Source organism: Pinus tabuliformis, chromosome 1_2 (assembly GCF_031772625.1).
Source record: "Pinus tabuliformis cultivar Carrire ecotype Pingquan chromosome 1_2, CPIR1, whole genome shotgun sequence".
Classification (NCBI taxonomy): domain Eukaryota; kingdom Viridiplantae; phylum Streptophyta; class Pinopsida; order Pinales; family Pinaceae; genus Pinus; species Pinus tabuliformis.
In genome coordinates, this window is record NC_142298.1 from 578,589,849 (window position 1) to 578,609,803 (window position 19,955).

Consider the following 19,955-nt stretch of genomic DNA (forward strand, 5'->3'; position numbering starts at 1 on the left):
CAAGTGTTCAGAGTTCAAAGGAAGAAGAACAAGGGGTAGCAAGGGAGAAGGATACAACAGCCAACAAGATCGAAGGACAAGTTTTGAGGGTTTCAACACTTGGAAATAACCCAGGTTTTTGTTGTTTGTATTTTTCCTCAAATGGTCATTTTTCCAGTAAAGGAGCCCTTGTGTGTTGAAGATAATTTATTAATGAAACAACAAATTTGAAGGGGCAGAGTTCATGAGTGTACATATGTATGAGATTGGTGTTATTTTTTGTTCCCATTATTTATCTTTAATTTACCTATTAAAATCTCGGTAGTGCTTTTTATCAATAGATTTGAATTTATAGCAAGTGAATTTACTAGGTGATAAATTGCCAGTGGTTGGGGTTAGTAAAATTTAACATCGACTAGAGCTTGCACTCTGAGAGGGAGGTCAATTTTGGGGTTTTGCACAGTGTTAAAATTGGCAACTAGGGCCAAACTCCATGTGGGTCATCTTATTTATGGCAGCTAATATTTTTCTTGGATTCCTCTCATCGAGAGGTCTAGGATTGATTGACAATCATCCAATTCCGACATGTATTTATGGAGATATGAATTTATTTGTATATACTTGACAATTTGTCAAGGTCGGCCAGCAAGCTAAAGTGTGTGGCACACCCCCAGCTTAACCTCAACGATTCATATAAAAGGAAGATACCTAGTGGCATTATTCCACATCATCTCAGACTCATCTTCTCTCTCTTCATCTCATTGGGCCAGCGTAGGAGCAGTTTCTCTCACACATGCAAGAGGAAGGACAGATTTTCTGTTTTAGGGCAGCGTTGACTTTCTAGGGCAGCGTTGACTTTTCTAGGGCTGTGTTGACCAAGTGCAAGGCTGTTAAAGAGTGTGTTGACCAAGTGTTGACCTGCGCATGCTGTTTGGGTGATGTGTTGATCAATTTGTTGACCAGCATTGTCTGGTTAGGGCTGACCGCAGGTTGCTGATTTTTCACTGTTGTTTTGACCGTGACTAAGGTTGTTTTGGGCTGCTGAAGTTTGTTGTTGAAGACCGGGTTCTTCAAGGTTGACTAGAGGTCAATCCGGGGTTGTTTGACTAGCTTTGACTTTGCTGGTTGCTGATTTATTATTGCTGATATAAAATATCAGACTTGTGATATTGTACTATCTCTCTCTCTGCTGAATTATTGAAGATTATAGAAGAACTGATCAAAGGGTTTCCCCAAATTGGGGTATGTCCCTGGCTAGCCGCCACATCTGGTATCTCTTATCTTGGCTTGTCTTCTGTCGATTTATTTATGTTCTATCAGCGTTTTACTTTATGTTAATAGCTAAACAGTGAAATTGACATTGAGCTAATAAAAAGAAATTGAAGTAAATTGCACTAAGCATAGAACATACCATAACTTAGCATGGTATCAAAGCTAAGGTGAAGACAAAGCCCAAGCATGAGCAAGAGCAAGAGCAATCAACAAAGACTGTTGGAAAAAGTCTTAAGACTTCATGGGTTCCTCATCACACTTCCCCGCCGAAGACAAGCTCCGTGAGAAGTCTGACTATCATGGATGGAATTTGTCTCTCGATCTGACATTAGAAGAGCAGGAAGTGTTGGACTATGTGAGAGGCAAAATTACAGAGCCTCCATCAAATGCACCGGTTGCTAAAAGGAACAAGTGGACTAAGGGTGAAGTCAAAGCAAAAAAGATCATCCGGGACTCTATTGACAAGCGCCTAGTGGCCTATGTTTCCGAGCTGAACACCTCCAAGGAGATCTACGATAGACTGGTAAGCTTGTTTAAAGTTAGTGATGCAAATCAAGTTTTGTTCCTCAAAAATAAGCTAAAGGAAAGTAAAAGGGCAAAGATGAGGATATGCAATCCTACTTGTTAAGGATCACCGAGATCAAGAATGATCTGCTATCGATTGGGGAAGTCATTCCTGACAAGGAATTGACTATCACAACTCTTGGAGGGCTCCCATCCGATTGGTATATATTTAGAACCACTCTTCTCAACAATAATGTAATTCCTCCCGAATGCGGGTGGTTTTAATGCATAGCAGTTCAGTGGCTCGTCATAAGGGCAGGTGTCCGCCCGGACGAGCCACGTATACCAGGACAATAAGCATATGGTATAGCAGCGTGAAGCATTTAAATTCGGAGGCGATGGTTTATTGCAAGCGAGTCCTTTCGGCATTTACTGACCTTCTTGGTAACCGGAACATGGCGCTACAAAGCCATGGCTTCTCTGTCATTCTCCCGCAGTTTGTGTTGGCTCATGCTCTGGTTCTGAGGGAGGCTGTGGTGGCTCACTCTCTGGTTCTGAGGGAGGTTGCGAGGGGGTATTCCTACAATACGAACAATTCGGGGATGTATGGCATCTCTGTCATTCTCCCGCAGTCTGGCATAAGGATTGGGTGCTCGGAGGTGGTGTGGGCTCATTCTCTGGTTCCGAGGGAGGCTGTGAGGGGGTATACCTGCTACTCGCACAATTCAAGAATGCAGCGAGAGCGCCAGCGAGGGATAAGTCGACGCGGGAGTTACAGAGGCCGGGCATCGTCTCAGAGGCAAGCCCCCTCCCCCTCCTCCTCAATTGAGGTTTCTTCCGACCGCAGACGCTCCAGGGGACGGGCAGTTGGCAGAGGTAGAGCTGCGGAACAACGAGAAATGCTGGACTGTGGGCACTCTGTGCATCCCATGGTGAGATATCGTATTCCATGTACTCTGGCAAATTCTACTTTCTTTGTTACGGTTTCGGTGGAGCACTGCAGCAATCCTGCCCTCCGCGGATTCCTGGGTTGGCTCCCACAATTGATATGCAAGTTCCCGCCATTGATATGTTGCGCCCTGTTCAAGACAGCTTCTCCCCAGATCCTGGGGCAGGCCCAAGTGAACTTGTGCAGCGTACCATTCTCACCGAACCGGAAATCCACAAGCTTCCCAGATGCAAAACGGAGGAAGCTCCGCACACCACTGATGATGACTAGTTCGCTCTGCAACTCGCCTCAGGTTTCTGAGAAAGGAATTTTTTCTCTGTCTGCTCTCACCGCTATCTTATATGTGTCAGGTCTTTGTCATTATGTAATTCTGTCCTTCTCTGTTACAGTGACGGCTATCCATAGTTGTTCCAGTCTCTATGTGTTTCAGTTTCGGCTAATCATGTATGTTCAGTGTCGGTCTCATGAATGTCGATGTGGTTCAAGTGTCGGTCTTATGTAATTTTGGAGATGATTATTCCTGAGCTTACTGTCAGTCCTTCGACAGGAATCACAGGGCTTCGGCTCTGTTGTACTACTGATGATGTAATTTTTGCCTTTTTTGTAATATAATAGCATAGTCTTATTCAGGAAAAAAAAAAAAGAAAAAAAAAACAACAACAACAACAATAATGTAATTCCAGGATTTGAGGAATTGATGACGAGATGCATTAAAGAAGAGACTAGAATGGAAGAGTAGGAAATGCCTACATTTAAAAGCAACCCCACTGCTTTCTCCTCTCATGCTAAAAGGAGAAATAATTCCGGGTCTAAATCCAAAGGAAAGGCCAGATCGAAAGGTGGAAGGAAAGGAAGATGTTTCGTTTGCAATAAATTTGGCCACTATGCGAGGGAGCGTCCAAATAGGAAGGACACATCTCATGACGATGATCAAAATCACTCCCGGGGCAATTCCAACCACAATCAAAGGAATGGCAGGTTCAATGGCAAAGGAAAGAGGAATGTCGAAAATCAAGGAAGTGGTCAACCCTCCAAGAAGGCAAGAAACTCCAAGTATGAATCTAATGTTGTTAACAATAAGCAAGATGAATATTATCTGATATCGGCCCTTTCTACTACTTCTCCTCCGGACTCGTTGGGCAATTGGAGGTCATTCTCAGAGGAAGAGAGGGAGGCCATACCAATCACGGGTTTGGCAAAAAATTAATTTTTTGTTGGATGTTTTAAAAAACCAAAACATAGATCCACAGAGATTTGCAGCAGATCTATCAAATCTGCAAGGATATCTTAGCAGATCTATAAACCAACGGCATTTTTATTATTGTGGGTGCTAAAAGGACATAGCACATGGCAAATTTTATTAGAATTAGTAATAGCAACAGCTAGTCTAATATTTGAAGACAAATTCAATGAAGCATTTAACTTCCTCTCCTAGAAGGCTAGAGTGACCTTGGTTTTAAAGGAGCATTACCTGTGGAAAATTTTAGAGAAGACTATTCCTGTACCAATAGATGTAGCACAGTACACTCAGGGTAGCGCATGAGAAGAAGAACATCAAAGCCCAAAGAGTGATCATGGATGCCATAAAGGATCATCTGATCCTGCACTTGGTAGAGAAGTAGTTGGCCAGAAAGATGTTTAAGGCTCTAGTGGACTTGTTCAAGAGTGATAACATGAATAGGAAGATGATCTTGAGAAACAAGCTTATATCCATCCTGATGTCAAGGTGTGATAATGATGTCAGTTACTTCATGAGGATCATCTTGATTGGGTACATATTTCTGGGCCTCTCTCTCCACACGTGCAAAAAGGAAGATTGTCTTTTCTAGCTACTGTGATGACCAGATTTGACCGAAATTTCAGTAGGCCAAAATTTCAGGAGGTTGACTTTGACCAGCGTTGACCTTGTTTGACTTCAGTTTTGTGAGAGAGACTTTTGTTTGGGCAGGCCGTTGTTCTGGGCACAAAAACCAAGGTAGTTTGACCCCTGCGTTGACTACCCTAATTCAGGTTGTTGCATTGACTTTTGTTGATCAAATTTGACTAGTTATTTTTGGACTGTTTTGGGCTGCATTATCTTGTTGTTGGAAGTCGAGTTGACCAAGCTGTTTTGGAGGTCAATTTCAGCCCTATTGACCAGCATTGACTTTCTAATTAGGGCTTTCTGTTTCTACTGTTTTGACTAATCAGTTTAGGCAAGTAAATATTGTAAATTGTACTCTCTCTCTGCTGAACTTTTGAAGAATCATAAGAAGAATTGATCAAGGGTTTCCCCACATTGGGGTTTGTCCCATATCTTGTGTCCTCTTGTGTTGGCTTGTCTTCTACTGTTATTGTTTATGTTCTATCTACATTTTACTATCATGTTGATGTCATTGCTATACTGGATACTATGTCACAGGGTTGGCCAAATTTGAACCTTGAGGTTTGAAATTCGGCGAACCCAAAAAAAAATCAAATTCGTTCAGGTTCGGCGAACCTGATAGTCGAGCCTAAAATTCAAACCTGATAGTCGAACCTCAAATTCAAACCTCAACGAATTCGAACTTGATAGTCAAAACTCAAATTTGAACCTCAACGAATTTGAACCTAAAGGCGAACCTAGGGACGAACCTAAAGCCCAATTTTATAATTTAAACAACCCAAAAAAAAAAAAATTGGGGTTCGAGGTTAGATTTCGGGCGGTTTTTGTCAGTTGTTTTAAGGTTTATGAGAAAAACCATGGGCAGCACATGGTTTTCTCTTGTTCCGCTTCCCACCAATTAGTTTCCCACGGTGGACACTAGTTTGTCTTTATTTACCATGGTTGTTGATAGATTTTCACAAGCCAATTTCAGTATGAGTGTACTCGCTCTATTGTTCTCAGTGTTACTGCTGCATGTTGTATTCTCTACAATTTCCTGAATTCAATTTCTAGACGTTGCCTGACCCCGCCGCCCGGACCGTGAAGTTAATAGTGGTCGTGATTTGTGGCTCGTGGGTGCTCACTGCGACTCATATAGTTTTATTAATTGATATTGATTTTTTATTATTTTATGTCATATATATATATATATATATATATGTATATATATATAGTCGAACTTAATGTCGAACCTCATACAAGCCTCATCGGAAAATTCAAATTCGAATCAAACTTAATTGTTTCCGAACTCGAATTCGAACCCGAACCATGTGACATACACTGGATATGATATTGGGCTAATAAAGAAAATTGAAGAAAAATTGCTCTAAGCATAGAACATACCACTGTTATCCTAAAATTAACAGAAAGAGAAGTGTCAAATTAAGTCACTTCGCTAAATACAATGTCTGCTACACCAAAAGTACTAGTTAGTCACGCAAACTTTTATAGTATTGTTTTGCAACATTTATAAGTAGCACTTAGTGCTAGTTTTAATTCAATTTTAAAACTCACTTTACTAGTTACTTTGAGTTTGGCCTGTATACAATTATTTTCTTTCACTTCTAGTTCTGTAACTATTCTAATAGGAAGCAATGTATGAGTTAGGAATAAACAAGAACATAGGGTAAATAATCATTTAGCTATCCATGTTGCCTATAATCTTACAGTTCGGTCCTAAAACTTTGAACCCAGCATTGGTAGGGCGGCCAAGACCCTTGACTGACTCTCATACAAGGCACAGTCAGTCATCTAAGGAGCCCCAAATGGGGAATAAACCCTAGGATTTACAATATTCCTAGCTTATCTACTTGGTTGGCCCCTTCAGAACTACGCAAAGCATCACAAAAAGACTGTAAATATGAAAGGCATGGCTTAGAATTTGAAACTTACACGTGAAGCAGACCAATAGATAAAAGAAAATAAAATGATGGGTACTTGAGACACCCGAAAATCAAAAAGGCAATATTTCAACCAAGAATACAGTGCATCTTGAATCGGGGATATAGCAATGTGCACATCTCAAACAAAACGAAGAGAGATGCTACTAAAGCTGTTCAAATAGAACCGGATATCATATATATTTGCTGAATAAGACACCGTAAGCTAAGCCGGCTGCCGAAGAAACTTTCTTGCACACAATCCTACATTCCAAAGATGTTTGAGAGCAGAGAAGACACTTCAAAACATGAAAATTGCCTAGCATTGAACGTTGAGGAACATACACAATATGGATTGAATGTATTAGGGAATGTTTTACTAGCATTTCTTGAATTCCATTAAATTTACAAAGATGCATGATTATCTTTTAAATTGCAACAAACAAAAGAAACACTTGATACTCGGATTTCATTGGTATTCTACCAGGTTAATTGGGGTGTATGTGTCTGTGTCTCCAAAGTACCTAGAGATAGCTGTAATAGTATCTCAGAATATGATGGTTGGTTGTGTAATTATCATTGGCCATACTACTGTATCTCTTATATCAGTCTGTAGGGAGAAACAACTGAGAGCCCCAAGCCTTTTCACCAGAGGAACCCTTTCTTTCCCATAGGAAACTTAGATTATGGAATGCCAAGTCACCAACATTTTGTCACTAAAGTTGGAATGCTATTTGAATTTTACAGGAAGTAATCCAATTCAAATCCATGCCTTAAGAAACCCATGTAATCAAGCACGGCAAAGCTCTGATTCTCGAAGCCTGAATCATAGCCCTGAGAAATTACGAATAATTATGACAATAAAATCCCCAAAAAGAATTGTCGTGGCTATTGGATCAGTACAAACCCTCAGCCTTCACCGCTGAAGGAATTCCGATATAGACGAGGGAAATAAAGGTCATCAGGCTCTGCAATTCTGACCCTTTTTTTCAGCCCCTTCATTCAAGATGTTTATACTTGTGAATATATGTCCACATCAAAAGACCAAACCACCATCTTCGATGAAGTTCTCACTTTCAATCGCATTTGACATGTGCCCTAATTGGATAACGTACCTCACCAAGAACTGAACCGGGGGTCTCTGTACGTATCATGTGTAGTAAAACCATTTGCAGTAAAGTGACAAGAAGTCTACAATTACCTGGGAAATCTTATCTCAACATAAAGCCAGCTATCCATGATGATGCCTTCATTATCTTTGAATTTCCGAATTTTCAACGCCAAATTTAGCGTTCATAAATTGGATTTTATATAATTATTTTTATTTGTCGAAGTCATTGAGAGATTAAGGACTGAAATAAAATGAAAAACAAAGAGGATCAGCAGAGATCTTACATTTTTCGGACTTTCTCCCTTAATTCTATTTTCTTTGCAGCTCCATCTAGATTGAAGCTACTTGCCGTGGAGAGCGCCGGGCAGAGATATAAACTTAACAGTACTGCTACTGTAATTGCATAGCAAGAAGGCATGGATCCGTGTAATTGTGATGCCATCTTAGGTCTCTGGATTCTGCATTCTATTTGGCTCAGCGTGGCTTCGGCTCTTAATAATGTCCAATGCCCTGCTCTCCAATCAACTAACCGCGCTCATCTCCTTCATGATCCCGTCAGCATGATATATGAGTCAGCGTGTCCTAAACCCTCGTATTCTTAATATTAGGAACAACGATAACCAATGAGCTTATAGATTAAATATGTATTAAAATAATATAAGAATTTTTTTATTCTAAATATAAAAATTGATTGATGGAAAGGTGTGTATATTTTTATTTGTTTTAATGGTTAAAAAGTTGTAAAGTGGTTAGTCTTTTAAATATATAATGTAATATAGATAAATGTTTCAGATTAATTATATTATTAGGATTTGGTTTATTTGATGTGATTAGTCAAGACATGTGGATCACAAAAGTTTTAGTAAATAAGTTGAATTTAACTCTATTATGGATTTTGAAAATATTTTTTAAATTTATAAAATTTAACATCTTTTTTTTGGGGCAAAACCATGATGGATTCATGTCATGTGATGGATGAGGCTTGACTTGTTTTTTTTTTGGGCAAAACCATGATGGATTCACGACATGTGATGGATGAGGCTTGACCTTCATCAGCCTTACTCCTACTTGCGCTGCGCCAGCATCAGTCACCTAGTAAATTGTAATAATAAATTTAATTTAAATATAAATAATAAAAATTATTAATTAATAAATAAAAATTTGTAAAATTACTAAAATTAAATATATAAAATTAAAACATTAAATAAAAAGTGTCAATGACCAAATAAAATTTAATAATAATATTTAAAAGTTTTTCCATAGCTTTTTTTTAACAATTCCTCTATTAAATATTTTTGTCTCTCCACAATTTATATCATTTCAGTCAAATAGAAAAGATCAAAACATATATACATATGTGGAAAAGGTTTGTTGATGATACTTTCATCTTGTGGCCTCATGGTCATGATAAATTGGATCTGTTTTTTCAACATCTCAACATTCAATCAAAATCCATCAAGTTTACCTTGGAGCCTGAAGTTAACAATAACTTGCCCTTCCTTGATGTTCTTGTCTCCAAGAAAGATGATGGTTCTTTCTCTCATCAAATCTTTTGTAAGAAAACTCACACTCAATAGTACCTTCATATTAATTCTCATCACTTTCCAGCCCAAAGTGTTCTCAACACATTAGCTACTAGGGCTTTAAGGGTTTCAAATGAAAGTCTCTTGGCGGATGAAAAAACTCATCTCCTTAATGTGTTTGAAATGAATGGTTACAATAAATACCAAGGTATCAAGGCCTTTTTAAAGGTTGGCCAGTGTCCTAGGGCTTAAAAAGAATCGAAAGAATTGGTTTCCAGTGTCCAACTTCCCTTTATCTAGGGGACTATTGATAAGATTGCTTGGATTCTTAGGAAGCACTATATTTCTTCCATCTTTAGACATTGTTGGCATTGATGTGTGTTGCAGATGTGTTGGATGGTAGGCATTGATGTCAGCCTAGTAGCATGGGTTGCAGGTGATTTGGTTATGCATGTGTATGTGTGGTTGCAGGTGGTTTGTGTATGAATGATGTGTAGATGGTCATTGGCATGTCCACTAGCTTAGAGATGTGATGATCTTCTTGTTCATGTTGTTGCATTCAGGTGTTGATTGCTGCTACAAGAGCTAGAGTTGAGGAGCCTTGCTGATTAGGTCTCCATGTCCTGGATTAGGTCTCTCATGTTGATGATGTTATACATAGGGCTTGGAGAGGATCTACAAGTGTTGGAGGATGCTTGAGTAGGTTGTACATGTGTTGGAGGTTTGTCATGGTGTCCCTCACACCCTCCTGAAATTGTGTTCCAAATGATGGCCAAAACAAGTTGGAAACTTGGATTTTAGAGGGTATACGCTAATTTCATGAAGGAAACAAGCGTATACACTTCCATATATGCAGGTCTTGTGAAGAAAACCCTCGTATACATCATGAAAGTGTTTTTCTCCACATTCCTCACGCATCTCAGGTTAATTTATAGTTTTTTCGACTTGTTTTCTTTGGAACTTTTCATATAAAGGTCAGAAAAGGTAAGGGAGCTTCTAGAAGTTGGTTAAACTTGAAAATATATATTATCTAGTGGAGAAGAGTGGCTTGATCAAGTCAAGGAGCTAGATCCAATCAAATTCAGATGTGTGAAAAGAATTGTTGAGTGCTCCATAACCTGTAGCATTTACTAAGTTAATCATCACAAAAAAATGATAAATAGAGGAAGGCTTTGAGTCTATTTGGTTGGTTGTCTTGAGAGTGTGTGAGTATGACATTGTGAGGGCATTGAGAGTGAGTAGAGATTGCAGCAACTGCTCACATAGTTTTTGCAAAGTTATATCAAAGAATTGTGTGCAGAAATCAGAGATAGAGTTGAGAAGAAGATTTAGAATTTGTGTGTTGTTTGTCGCAGAGAATTGGCAACTTGTGGTGTGTTAGAGAGCAAAGAATGTTGTGAGTAGAAGTGAAGAAGTAATCCCCTCCGAGCAGAGTTTTGATTTATATTTTTTATGTTGCCAAACGATCGTGTTGTTAGGTTGCTCATGTTGAGCGAATTGAGAGCCGAGTATGAAACATTTATGAAACGTGGTTCGCATGGAAGAAGTGAAGGTGTGGAGGCTTTAGAGTAGACAATGATTCAGCATATTCAGTAGAAGGTACAAATTTCTCCATCCAATCGGTGTTGGATAGTCCAATGGGTGTTGGGCGAGGATCGTTGGTCATGGGCTCTTCTAACGAATACATTTACGTAGATCCGTGAGAGAAACATATTTCATGTTTAATAGGTGCCAACATACTGTGAAGGAAGTCGAGTCTTCCGGCTTATGGTTGTAAGCTAATCCATGTAAATTTTTTCAACAAATTAATATAAGAATTGAGCAGCGCAACAACAGCAGGGTGGTTTTCTCCCGAAAGAGTTTCCACTATAAATACTTGTGTCTTCATGTGTGATTATTTGTGTTGATGCTTTCCATGATTATTATGCTTTGAGTTTATTTCTGCTTTCATGTTTTGATAAGATAATATTGTGGATGTGTGTTGCAAATTGATAATCTGGCAAAAAGATTTAAAATTGATATAAAGGTTATCACTATTGTTTCACCCCCTCCCCCCCACTCTCAGTAATGATCTAGTTTCCAACAATTGGTATCGAAGCTAATGCTTTTCAGTGAAGCTTCACCGCTTGGAGAGTAGATTGTGGATCATGGCCAGAAGCAAGAAGAGGATGTCTCAAAAGACAAAGGGTTTGAAGAAGGAAAAGATTCAATCCATTGAAAATGAAGCAGCAAATTCCGAAATCTCATCCAAATCAGTTGTGTCACGAGGTAATATCTTGAAAGAATTTTTAATTTTGATTCTGATGATGATAGTGGAGATGAGATGGATATTGCTCTTGTTAAGGCTGACTATGAATTAGCAATGGTTGTAATAAAAGAATTAGTTGCTCAAGTGGATAGACTAATTGTTGCATGTAGAGATCATGAGAAACTATTGCATATTTGTGATGAGAAGGAGAAAAATCTCAAGGAGGAGCTCACTACCTTGAGGACCCAGTTGGCGAACTCAAAAATAATTGAAGAAGTAATGTGCAACAAACAAAAGGAAAAGAAAGACTATGTAGAAGCACTCGAAAATGTAGTAGATAAATTGAGGAAGCAACTTGAAGAAAAATACCAGCAACTTCAAAATGTTGAGAGCAGCATAGCAATGAAAAGATCTAATCCTAACCTTCAAAGAGGAAATACAAGTTTAGATGTAGGAAAGATTATCAAAACATAATCAAAGAAGCCTATAATGAAGATTGTGAGTAGCCATGACAGTATTGGAGAAAATCAACAGCAAAGAAGAGAATCAAAAGGAGCTTTTATGACAAGAAAATCATACACTCCTAGAGTTGATAGTAGTAGAGTTCAAAGGAGAAATCAGAACTCATTTGCCCCTTTGTTGAATGAGATTGAGTGTTTCAATTGTCACTAGTTTGGACATGTGGCAGCTATTTGTAGGAGCAAATTGGACACATCTATGCAACAACTTGGACAACAAAGAAGAGGATCTTCTTTTAGGTATACAAGTTTGTTTAATGGTTTATGTTATGCTTGTAACATTTTTGGCCATAAGGCCATTGATTGCATATCTAGTATGAGAAGATGGAAACCTAGCATGAGCAACAAAAGATCAAATCATTTGGCTTCTTATCTTGGTCATGTAGAATGTTATATGTGTCACAACTTTGGACACATGGCCAAGGATTGCTAGATGCCTAGATCCATGAGACCTTCGGTACAAAGTCAGAAGCTAAAGAAGCATGCACAATAAAGGAACCAACTAGGAGCTATGTGGAAGAAAAAGGAGGAACAGTTAGGAAAGTGTGGTATTGCTCTTTGTTCACGTGATGAGGATGATAAATGGTATATTGATAGTGGATGTTCACATCATATGTTAGGAGATAGGAGAAAATTTCACTTCTTGAAGAGAATCAAAAGTGGTCATGTTGTTTTTGAAGGAAGTGAGCCAGCAAGAATATTGGATAATGGCAAGGCCAACCTTGGTGAAAAGAAGACCAATGCAAAAGATGTATGGCTCATTGAGGGTCTTAAGCACAATATTCTAAGTGTGAGCCAAATGGTTGATGGAGGTAAGGAAGTGGTCTTCAACTCCAAAGGTTGTTTCATTCGGAAAGAAGGATCAAAGAGGGTGATAGCTAAAGGAGTCAAGACACCTGACAATGTTTATGTGTTGAAGGGAAGAGTAAGCAAAGAAAGGAGATCAAAGAAGTACTCTTCATCTTCAGATTATGAGTAAAAGAGATCAACACATATTGCAGTTCACTCTTGCATGATAGATCTTTTAGACTGCAAAATGAATGTGAAGCCTTCATAGGCTCAGGGGGAGTATATGGCACGTCATGTTTCACATGTAGTTAGGTTGTGATGTTAATGATGTTTATCTTTTTTATTATAATTTCTTGATGATGGATTTTTTCTATTGATGTTGTTTTTGCTAAGGTTATTGTGATTAGGAAGAAGGATGGCACATGCTCAGGGGGAGCATCTCATATGCCTCCAATGTTTTTCAGTGATATTGATGGCATCATGGTTCCTTGGAGGAGTTTACTATATGTTCCATTTTATGTAGTTATTTGACATAAGGTTGTTGCAGGAGCTTGCATTTTGGTTGTGCATGGATAAAATGCTACATATGCAGTTGACTTGTATCATGCATTTTGGGTTGATGATTTTATGCATGTGTTGGTGCCATGGAGTTTAGTATTATGGTTGTGTATGGTTATAGTTGCTTTCTTAACTCATGTGTTAGAGACTTGCAGCTTATATGGAGAGAATCTAGAAGTTGTTCATGATGGATGTTTTTCATATTGTTGTTGTTGCTACATATGGTGATGTTGATGATTTTTTGTGATGGTAGATGATGTTTATATTTCTAAGTATGGTTGTTGATGTGATGTTGTTGTTGTCATTACATCATTATATGCTTATTGTTGCTACCATTTTTGCTTATCTTGTAGAGGTTCATGCTCCATATGATGGTTATTGTTGTTGCCATGTATAGCCATAGAGGACTGATATATTGAGTTGATTGGTATGATATAGTTATGATTTAGGATGTTGTTGATGTGTATTATTATTGGGCCACTGTGTTGATTACTACTGTTGAGATCATGATTTATGGTTGGTGATTTGGAGAGACTGTCACATGTCTTCAAATGATATGCATTGATATTATCTTGTTGTCATATAAGGAACATATTGTTAATTATTTATGTCATGTCATGCATAGAAGTGAGCCATAATGTTTGGCCATTGCAGTGAGTGTATATTTCAGCCATTCATTATGATGCTTCATCACTTGGTGTCATTTATCAATAATATATCTCATTGATAAATCCTTGTATTATGCTCTTGAAATCATGGATTCTTATTTGGTACTGCTCATAGAGTCATGAGCCATGACTGGCATATGTTGCATAGTGAGTTGTGAGAGTTGGCTCAACCATATATGGGCTTATGTTGTTATTGTACAATCATGTATTGTCATTTTGGAAGCCCTTGAATAGCCCTGTGAATCCCTGTACTTTGTTCCATATCATTTGGTCATAGTCATTGGTCCATGTGGTGTAGCCTCTTGCATATGGAAAGGAGGCATTAGCATATATATATATATATATAGTTTACATTCAGTCATGGAGATGTTTGCATTCAGTGGAATATGGTTGGTTATACTGTTGTGACCTGTCATCGTGTATTTGTTGCTATCATGTCTACTTAAGAGAGATGTTGCTTCTAGATAGTCATTGATGCTGCTAAAGAGTACATTGTGGAGAGGATGTTTTGATGTCGTTGTTTCAAAGTTGGTTGGATATATGCTATTGCTACTATATGTTGGTGATTGATTGGTATCTTCTTCTATTAGTATGACATGGATTATGTTGCTATTGCTTCAAGAGAGAAAGCATATGTTTTAGTTATTGTTATTGATGTTTATTGTCATGTCACCATGGGAGTAGCATACTTTATTGTTGTTGATTCGAGATATATGTTGTTGCACCTTTGTGTTGTTGATTGGGCATAGCTTGTGTCCAGGGGAATTTTATTGCACATCATTTTCCATTATTGGAGGAGTATTGTTGTTGTTCTCATATTTCAAACCTGCATATGATATTAAGTGGAGTATATGTTTTTGTTGATGGAGCCCATTGTATGGAGATGAGCATATAGCATTTGTCCTTGACATATTTATCCCTTTGCCATTGATTTCAAAGGGGGAGAATGTGGGGATGTTGATTAGTTTTCATAGGGCAGTTTCAAATGATTGTTTCAGTTAGGGTTGTCATCAATGCCAAAGGGGAAGATTGTTGGCATTGATTTGTGTTGCAGATGTGTTGGTTGGTTGGCATTGATGTCAACCTGGTAGCATGGGTTGCAGGTGAGTTGGTTATGCATGTGTATGTGTGGCTGCAGGTGGCTTGTGTATGGATGATGTGTATATGGTCCTTGGCATGTCTACTAGCTTGGACTAGCTTGGAGATGTGATGATCTTCTTGTTCATGTTGCTGCATTCAGGTGTTGGTTGCTACTACAGGAGTTAGAGTTGAGAAGCCATGTTAATTAGGTTTCCATGTCCTGGATTAGGTCTCTCATGTTGATGATATTATACATAAGGCATGGAGATTATCTACAATTGTTGGAGGATGCTTGAGTAGGTTGTACATGCGTTGGAGATTTGTCATGGTGCCCCTCACACCCTCTTGAAACTGTGTTCCAAATGATGGCCAAAACAAGTTGGAAACGTGGATTTTAGAGGGTATATGTTACTTTCATGAAGGAAACAAGTGTATACACTTCCATATACGCAGTTCTTGTGAAGAAAACTTGTGTATACATTTTGGAAGTGTTTTTCTCTGCATTCCTGGTGCATCTTGGGTTAATTTATAGTTTTTTTTTCCGGCTTTTCTTATTCGTAACTTTTCATGTAAAGGTCGGAAAAGGTAAGGGAGCTTATCGAATTTGGTTAAACTTGAAAATATCTATTATCTAGTGGAGAAGAGTGGCTTGATCAAGTTAAGGAGTTAGATCTAATCAAATGCAGATGTGTGAAAAGAATTGTTAAGTGCTCCATAACCTGTAACATTTATTGAGTTAATCATCACAGAAAAATTATAAATAGAGGAAGGATTTGAGTCTACTTGGTTGGTTGATAGTGTGTGAGTATGCCATTGTGAGGGCATTGAGAGTGAGTAGAGATTGTAGCAGTTGCTCACATAGTTTTTTTTAGTTATATTAGAGAATTGTGTGCATCAATCAGAGATAGAGTTGAGAAGAAGATTCATAGTTGAGTTGTCCTGAGAGTGTGTGAGTATGCCATTGTGAGGGCATTGAGAGTGAGTAGAGATTGTAGCAGTTGCTCACATCGTTTTTGTTGAGTTATATTAGAGAATTGTGTGCTTAAATCAGAGATAGAGTTGAGAAGAAGATTCAGAATTTGTGTGTTGTTTGTGGCAGAGAATTGGTAGCTTGTGGTGTGTTAGAGAGCATAGATCGTTGTGAGTAGAAGAGAAGAATTAATCCCCTCCAGGGAGAGTTTTTGATTCAGATTTTGTGTTGCAAAATGATGGTGTTGTTGGGTTGCTCATATTGAGCGAATTAAGACCCTAGTATGAAACATTTATGAAACGTGGTTTGCATGGAAGAAGTGAAGGCGTCGAGGCTTTAGAGTAGACAACGATTCAACATATTAAGTAGAAGGAACAAATTTCTCCATCCAAACAGTGTTGGATAGTCCAATGGGTGTTGGGAGAGGATCGTTGGTTGTGGGGTGCTTCCAGTGGATAGATTTTTGTAGATTCACGAGATAAACATATTTCCTATCTAATAGGTGCCAACATACTGTGAAGGAAGTCGAGTCTTCCAACTTATGGTTGTAAGCTAATCCATGTAAATTTGTTCAGCAGATTAATAGAAGAATTGAGCAGTGCAATAATAGTAAGGTGGTTTTCTCCCGAAAGGGTTTCCACCATAAATACTTGTGTATTCATGTGTGATTATTTGTGTTGATGCTTTCCATGATTATCATGGTTTGACTTTATTTATGCTTTCATGTTTTGATAAGATAATATTGTGGATGTGTGTTTCAAATTGATAATCCAGCAAAAATATTTAAAATTGATATAAAGGTTATCACTACTTATTCACCCCCCTAGTAGTGATCTAGTTTCCAACATACCCTTCAACACCATTCGTAGCTCCTTAAGATATCTTAAAGACCTTGTGGAGCCTAAAAACATGAAGGGAATTTATTTGGTTCCATGTTCCTATGGGACCCCCTACATTGGAGAAATTGGTTGTTCCATCAGCCAAGGGATTCAAGAGCACGTTGATGGCATAAGACATTGTAGAACTCGCTCCTCAGCTTTGGCTAAACACGTTGAGAAGACTAAGCACCACATTTGCATAGAGGATTCCCATGTCATTGCTAGGATCGATCATTTCCATCACCATAAATTGAAGGAGGCCATTGAAATCGAAAAAAAATCTAGCACGTTGAATAGGAACGATGGATAGAAAATCAACAATAGTTAGATCCCATCCCTTTATTCCTAAAAGTCTTATTTTCTTCTTTTTTTTACATATTATTCTTTCTATAAAAAAAATAGATTTATTTATTTATCTTTAATATTTATTAATTCTAGTCATTTTTTTTATTTAAATTAATTTCCTTTTTATTCTTCTTCCTTTTCTCTTTAAGATTTTGATTTGTTGAATTGAAATAGGATGGTGTTTGTAATTAAATATTAATATCTATTCAATTTTTGTTAATTTTTATTGTTATTTTAGTTAGTTTCATATATATATATATATATTACTTTTCTTAATCGTCTTTTTTGAATTTATTAATATTCATTTTTATATGAATAGGTGTTACATACTTTATTTTTAAAAGGAGTTGTCCTTAGTGCGATTTTTTGGACTTTTCGGTGCCGGAATCTCGTGGAAAAATTTGAGGTGAAATCTTAATTTGTGTTATTTAAACTAGTTTTTTGACTGTATATATGGATTCAGCACCCTAGAAAACCCCTAGGGCACTTTGATTGCACAGTATTACCCATCAAGCTTGTGATTTCAATCAATTCATGCCGGAATTTAGAGAAATTTGATCGGAAAAACCCACCGTAAAAGCTTCCAAAAAGTCACCCTAAAGACAACTACATTTTTAAAATAAGAAAATATTTATAATAAAATACTTAAATATCTCTCTATATATATATATATTATTTTATGTTGTTTTTGGTCAATTTCTATTTTTAAAATTCTTATCCCTTTATTGTTTTTAATTAATTAATTTAATATTATTATAGTTTTTTTGGGGGGGCTTTTTTGGCTTTTTTCCTTTTTAATAATATTTTTTATGCATTCCTTAACATTTAATTTTAATATTATATTATTTATTTTCCTAGTTGTTATGGATTTACTGTTGCGTCTTTGCTATATTTATTCGTTCTCTAGATCACACTATCCGTCTTTGTAAGTGGTTTGAAATGCATCAACCATAAAAGAATCATGTAATTTATCCATGAGAGACTGCATAAATCATGAATCACAAAAGCCTGCATTCTGAGATATATACATATATCTTAAATTAACATAAAATTGAATAAATGTAAAGTGAAAACATTTTATTTTATAAATGATTAGGATATTAGTAAGGATTAATAATTGATAAGGCCCAGGGTTGTGCAGCTTGAGTGGACCTAATGGTTAAAAGTATGTGTTTCCTCCTAAGAGGTCATACATTCAAAACTAAAAAGGGTAGAATATGTACACCAGTATAAATTTTAGTACTCAAAACATTGCACAAAGGGAGTACCTTATGCCACAAACAAGGAGGTGCCATACACCAATTTGGTGTCCATCTTGGTTGTGATCTTAAAAATAGATTATTATTATTATTATTTATTTGTTGATTTTCCTTTGTTTTAATGAAATATAATTTTTATGATCATAATGTGATATGTCGAAGGTCAATTGTCAATTGGGGTTATCTCACGTGGTTTGGGTGGAACAACTATTATCGTCACCACCTAGGGTCAAATCCTTGCTAGTGACATAATGACCTTTGATGTCTTGATGATTATTGTTGTAATGGCTTCAAGCCTAAGAAAAACACTCTTAAGTGAGTATAATTGTGGGCTAGCCCTCATACCAACAACCTCACACTTGCATTTAGGCTAAGAAGGAGGTTGATTTCTTTCCCTAGAAAAAAGAATTAAAGGTCAATTGGGGTTATCTCGAGCAGTTGGAAGGAATGATTGTTATCCTCCCCATCTAGGTTCAATTCCCACAAGTGACATGACAAACTTGTTGTTAGGTTTGAGTAGTTCCTCGAGATATTCCTTGTCTCGTAACCATCCTAAAAAATTTACTATAAAATTAAATGGTTGCTCTATTTTTATCTTTTATGCATTAAGACTTCTCATTTTTAATACAAAATTGATAGTTGCAAAGGAGCACAGTCCCCGCCTCTACTAATAATTAATTAATTAAATGTAGTGTTGTGCAAAATATAGGTGTGTGGAACGGGTGTGAAGGGGGATGTGTGTGGACGTGTGGAAGTGGGGATGTGTGTTGACATTATGACTAATGTGTTGTCCTTGATGGCAACATACTTGATAAAGATGTCAACATGATGGTTATGTAGTGTCACAAAGAGAATGGAAAAAGGTTGTCTTTGATCGAAACCTATTTGATGAATATGTCAACATGATGGTTATGTGGATGCTACAGGTGAGATGGAAAAAGGAATATGAGTTCAGAGACAGAAAGATGATAAAGGTGAAGTTTATGAAAGTATACGCAAGTCCTGTAAAGATAAGTCACATACATACGCAAGTATGATGAAGAGAAGGCGCGTATAGTTTATGCACTATGGTATTATGAATACCAGAGGTCTTTACCATGGCATTGGCCCATAGAAATGAGCACGACAATGGATATTTGATCCCGTCAAAGAATACCATCAACATTACTAAGGGATTGGCCTAAGATATTGGCTAAGGCCTAAGCTATATAAGGATATGGAAATCAAAGTGTTAGGATGTGCATGTGATGGATTATTTATGAATAAGTTGATTTGAAATAAGTGTGCACCAGGGAGCATGGAGATGGATCATATATAATAAATATGAAATGACCACATATTTGATAATTTGTTTAGGGTTTGATAGACCTGTGATGATGATATTATGATGTGTGTCTGTAACAGTTTGTATGTCGAGATTTGGGTTTGAAAAATGTTGTGTTGTGCAGCGAGGGTATGATTCAATGATTACAGATTTGTACATTGGTTTTCCATTGAGAAGTCGCATACATACGTGGATAT

General features: G+C 37.3%; 1 protein-coding gene across 6 annotated transcripts in view; it reads right to left on the bottom strand.

Annotated features, from left to right (window-relative positions):
* Positions 1 to 8,171, bottom strand: part of LOC149206929 (Glycosyl hydrolase family 47 protein) — a 309,288-nt gene extending 301,117 nt beyond the window's left edge. For 4 of the 6 annotated variants that reach the window (XM_089395623.1, XM_089395621.1, XM_089395622.1 and 1 more), the window contains exon 1: positions 7,883 to 8,169. In XM_089395623.1, coding sequence (XP_089251749.1) covers positions 7,883 to 8,040 — 158 coding nt within the window. In that variant the 5' untranslated portion in view covers positions 8,041 to 8,169. Of the gene's footprint in view, positions 1 to 7,882 lie in introns of all 6 variants that reach the window. The other 2 variants (XM_089395624.1, XM_089395625.1) reach the window with 1 other exon arrangement.
* Between the last annotated feature and the right edge of the window lie 11,784 nt (positions 8,172 to 19,955).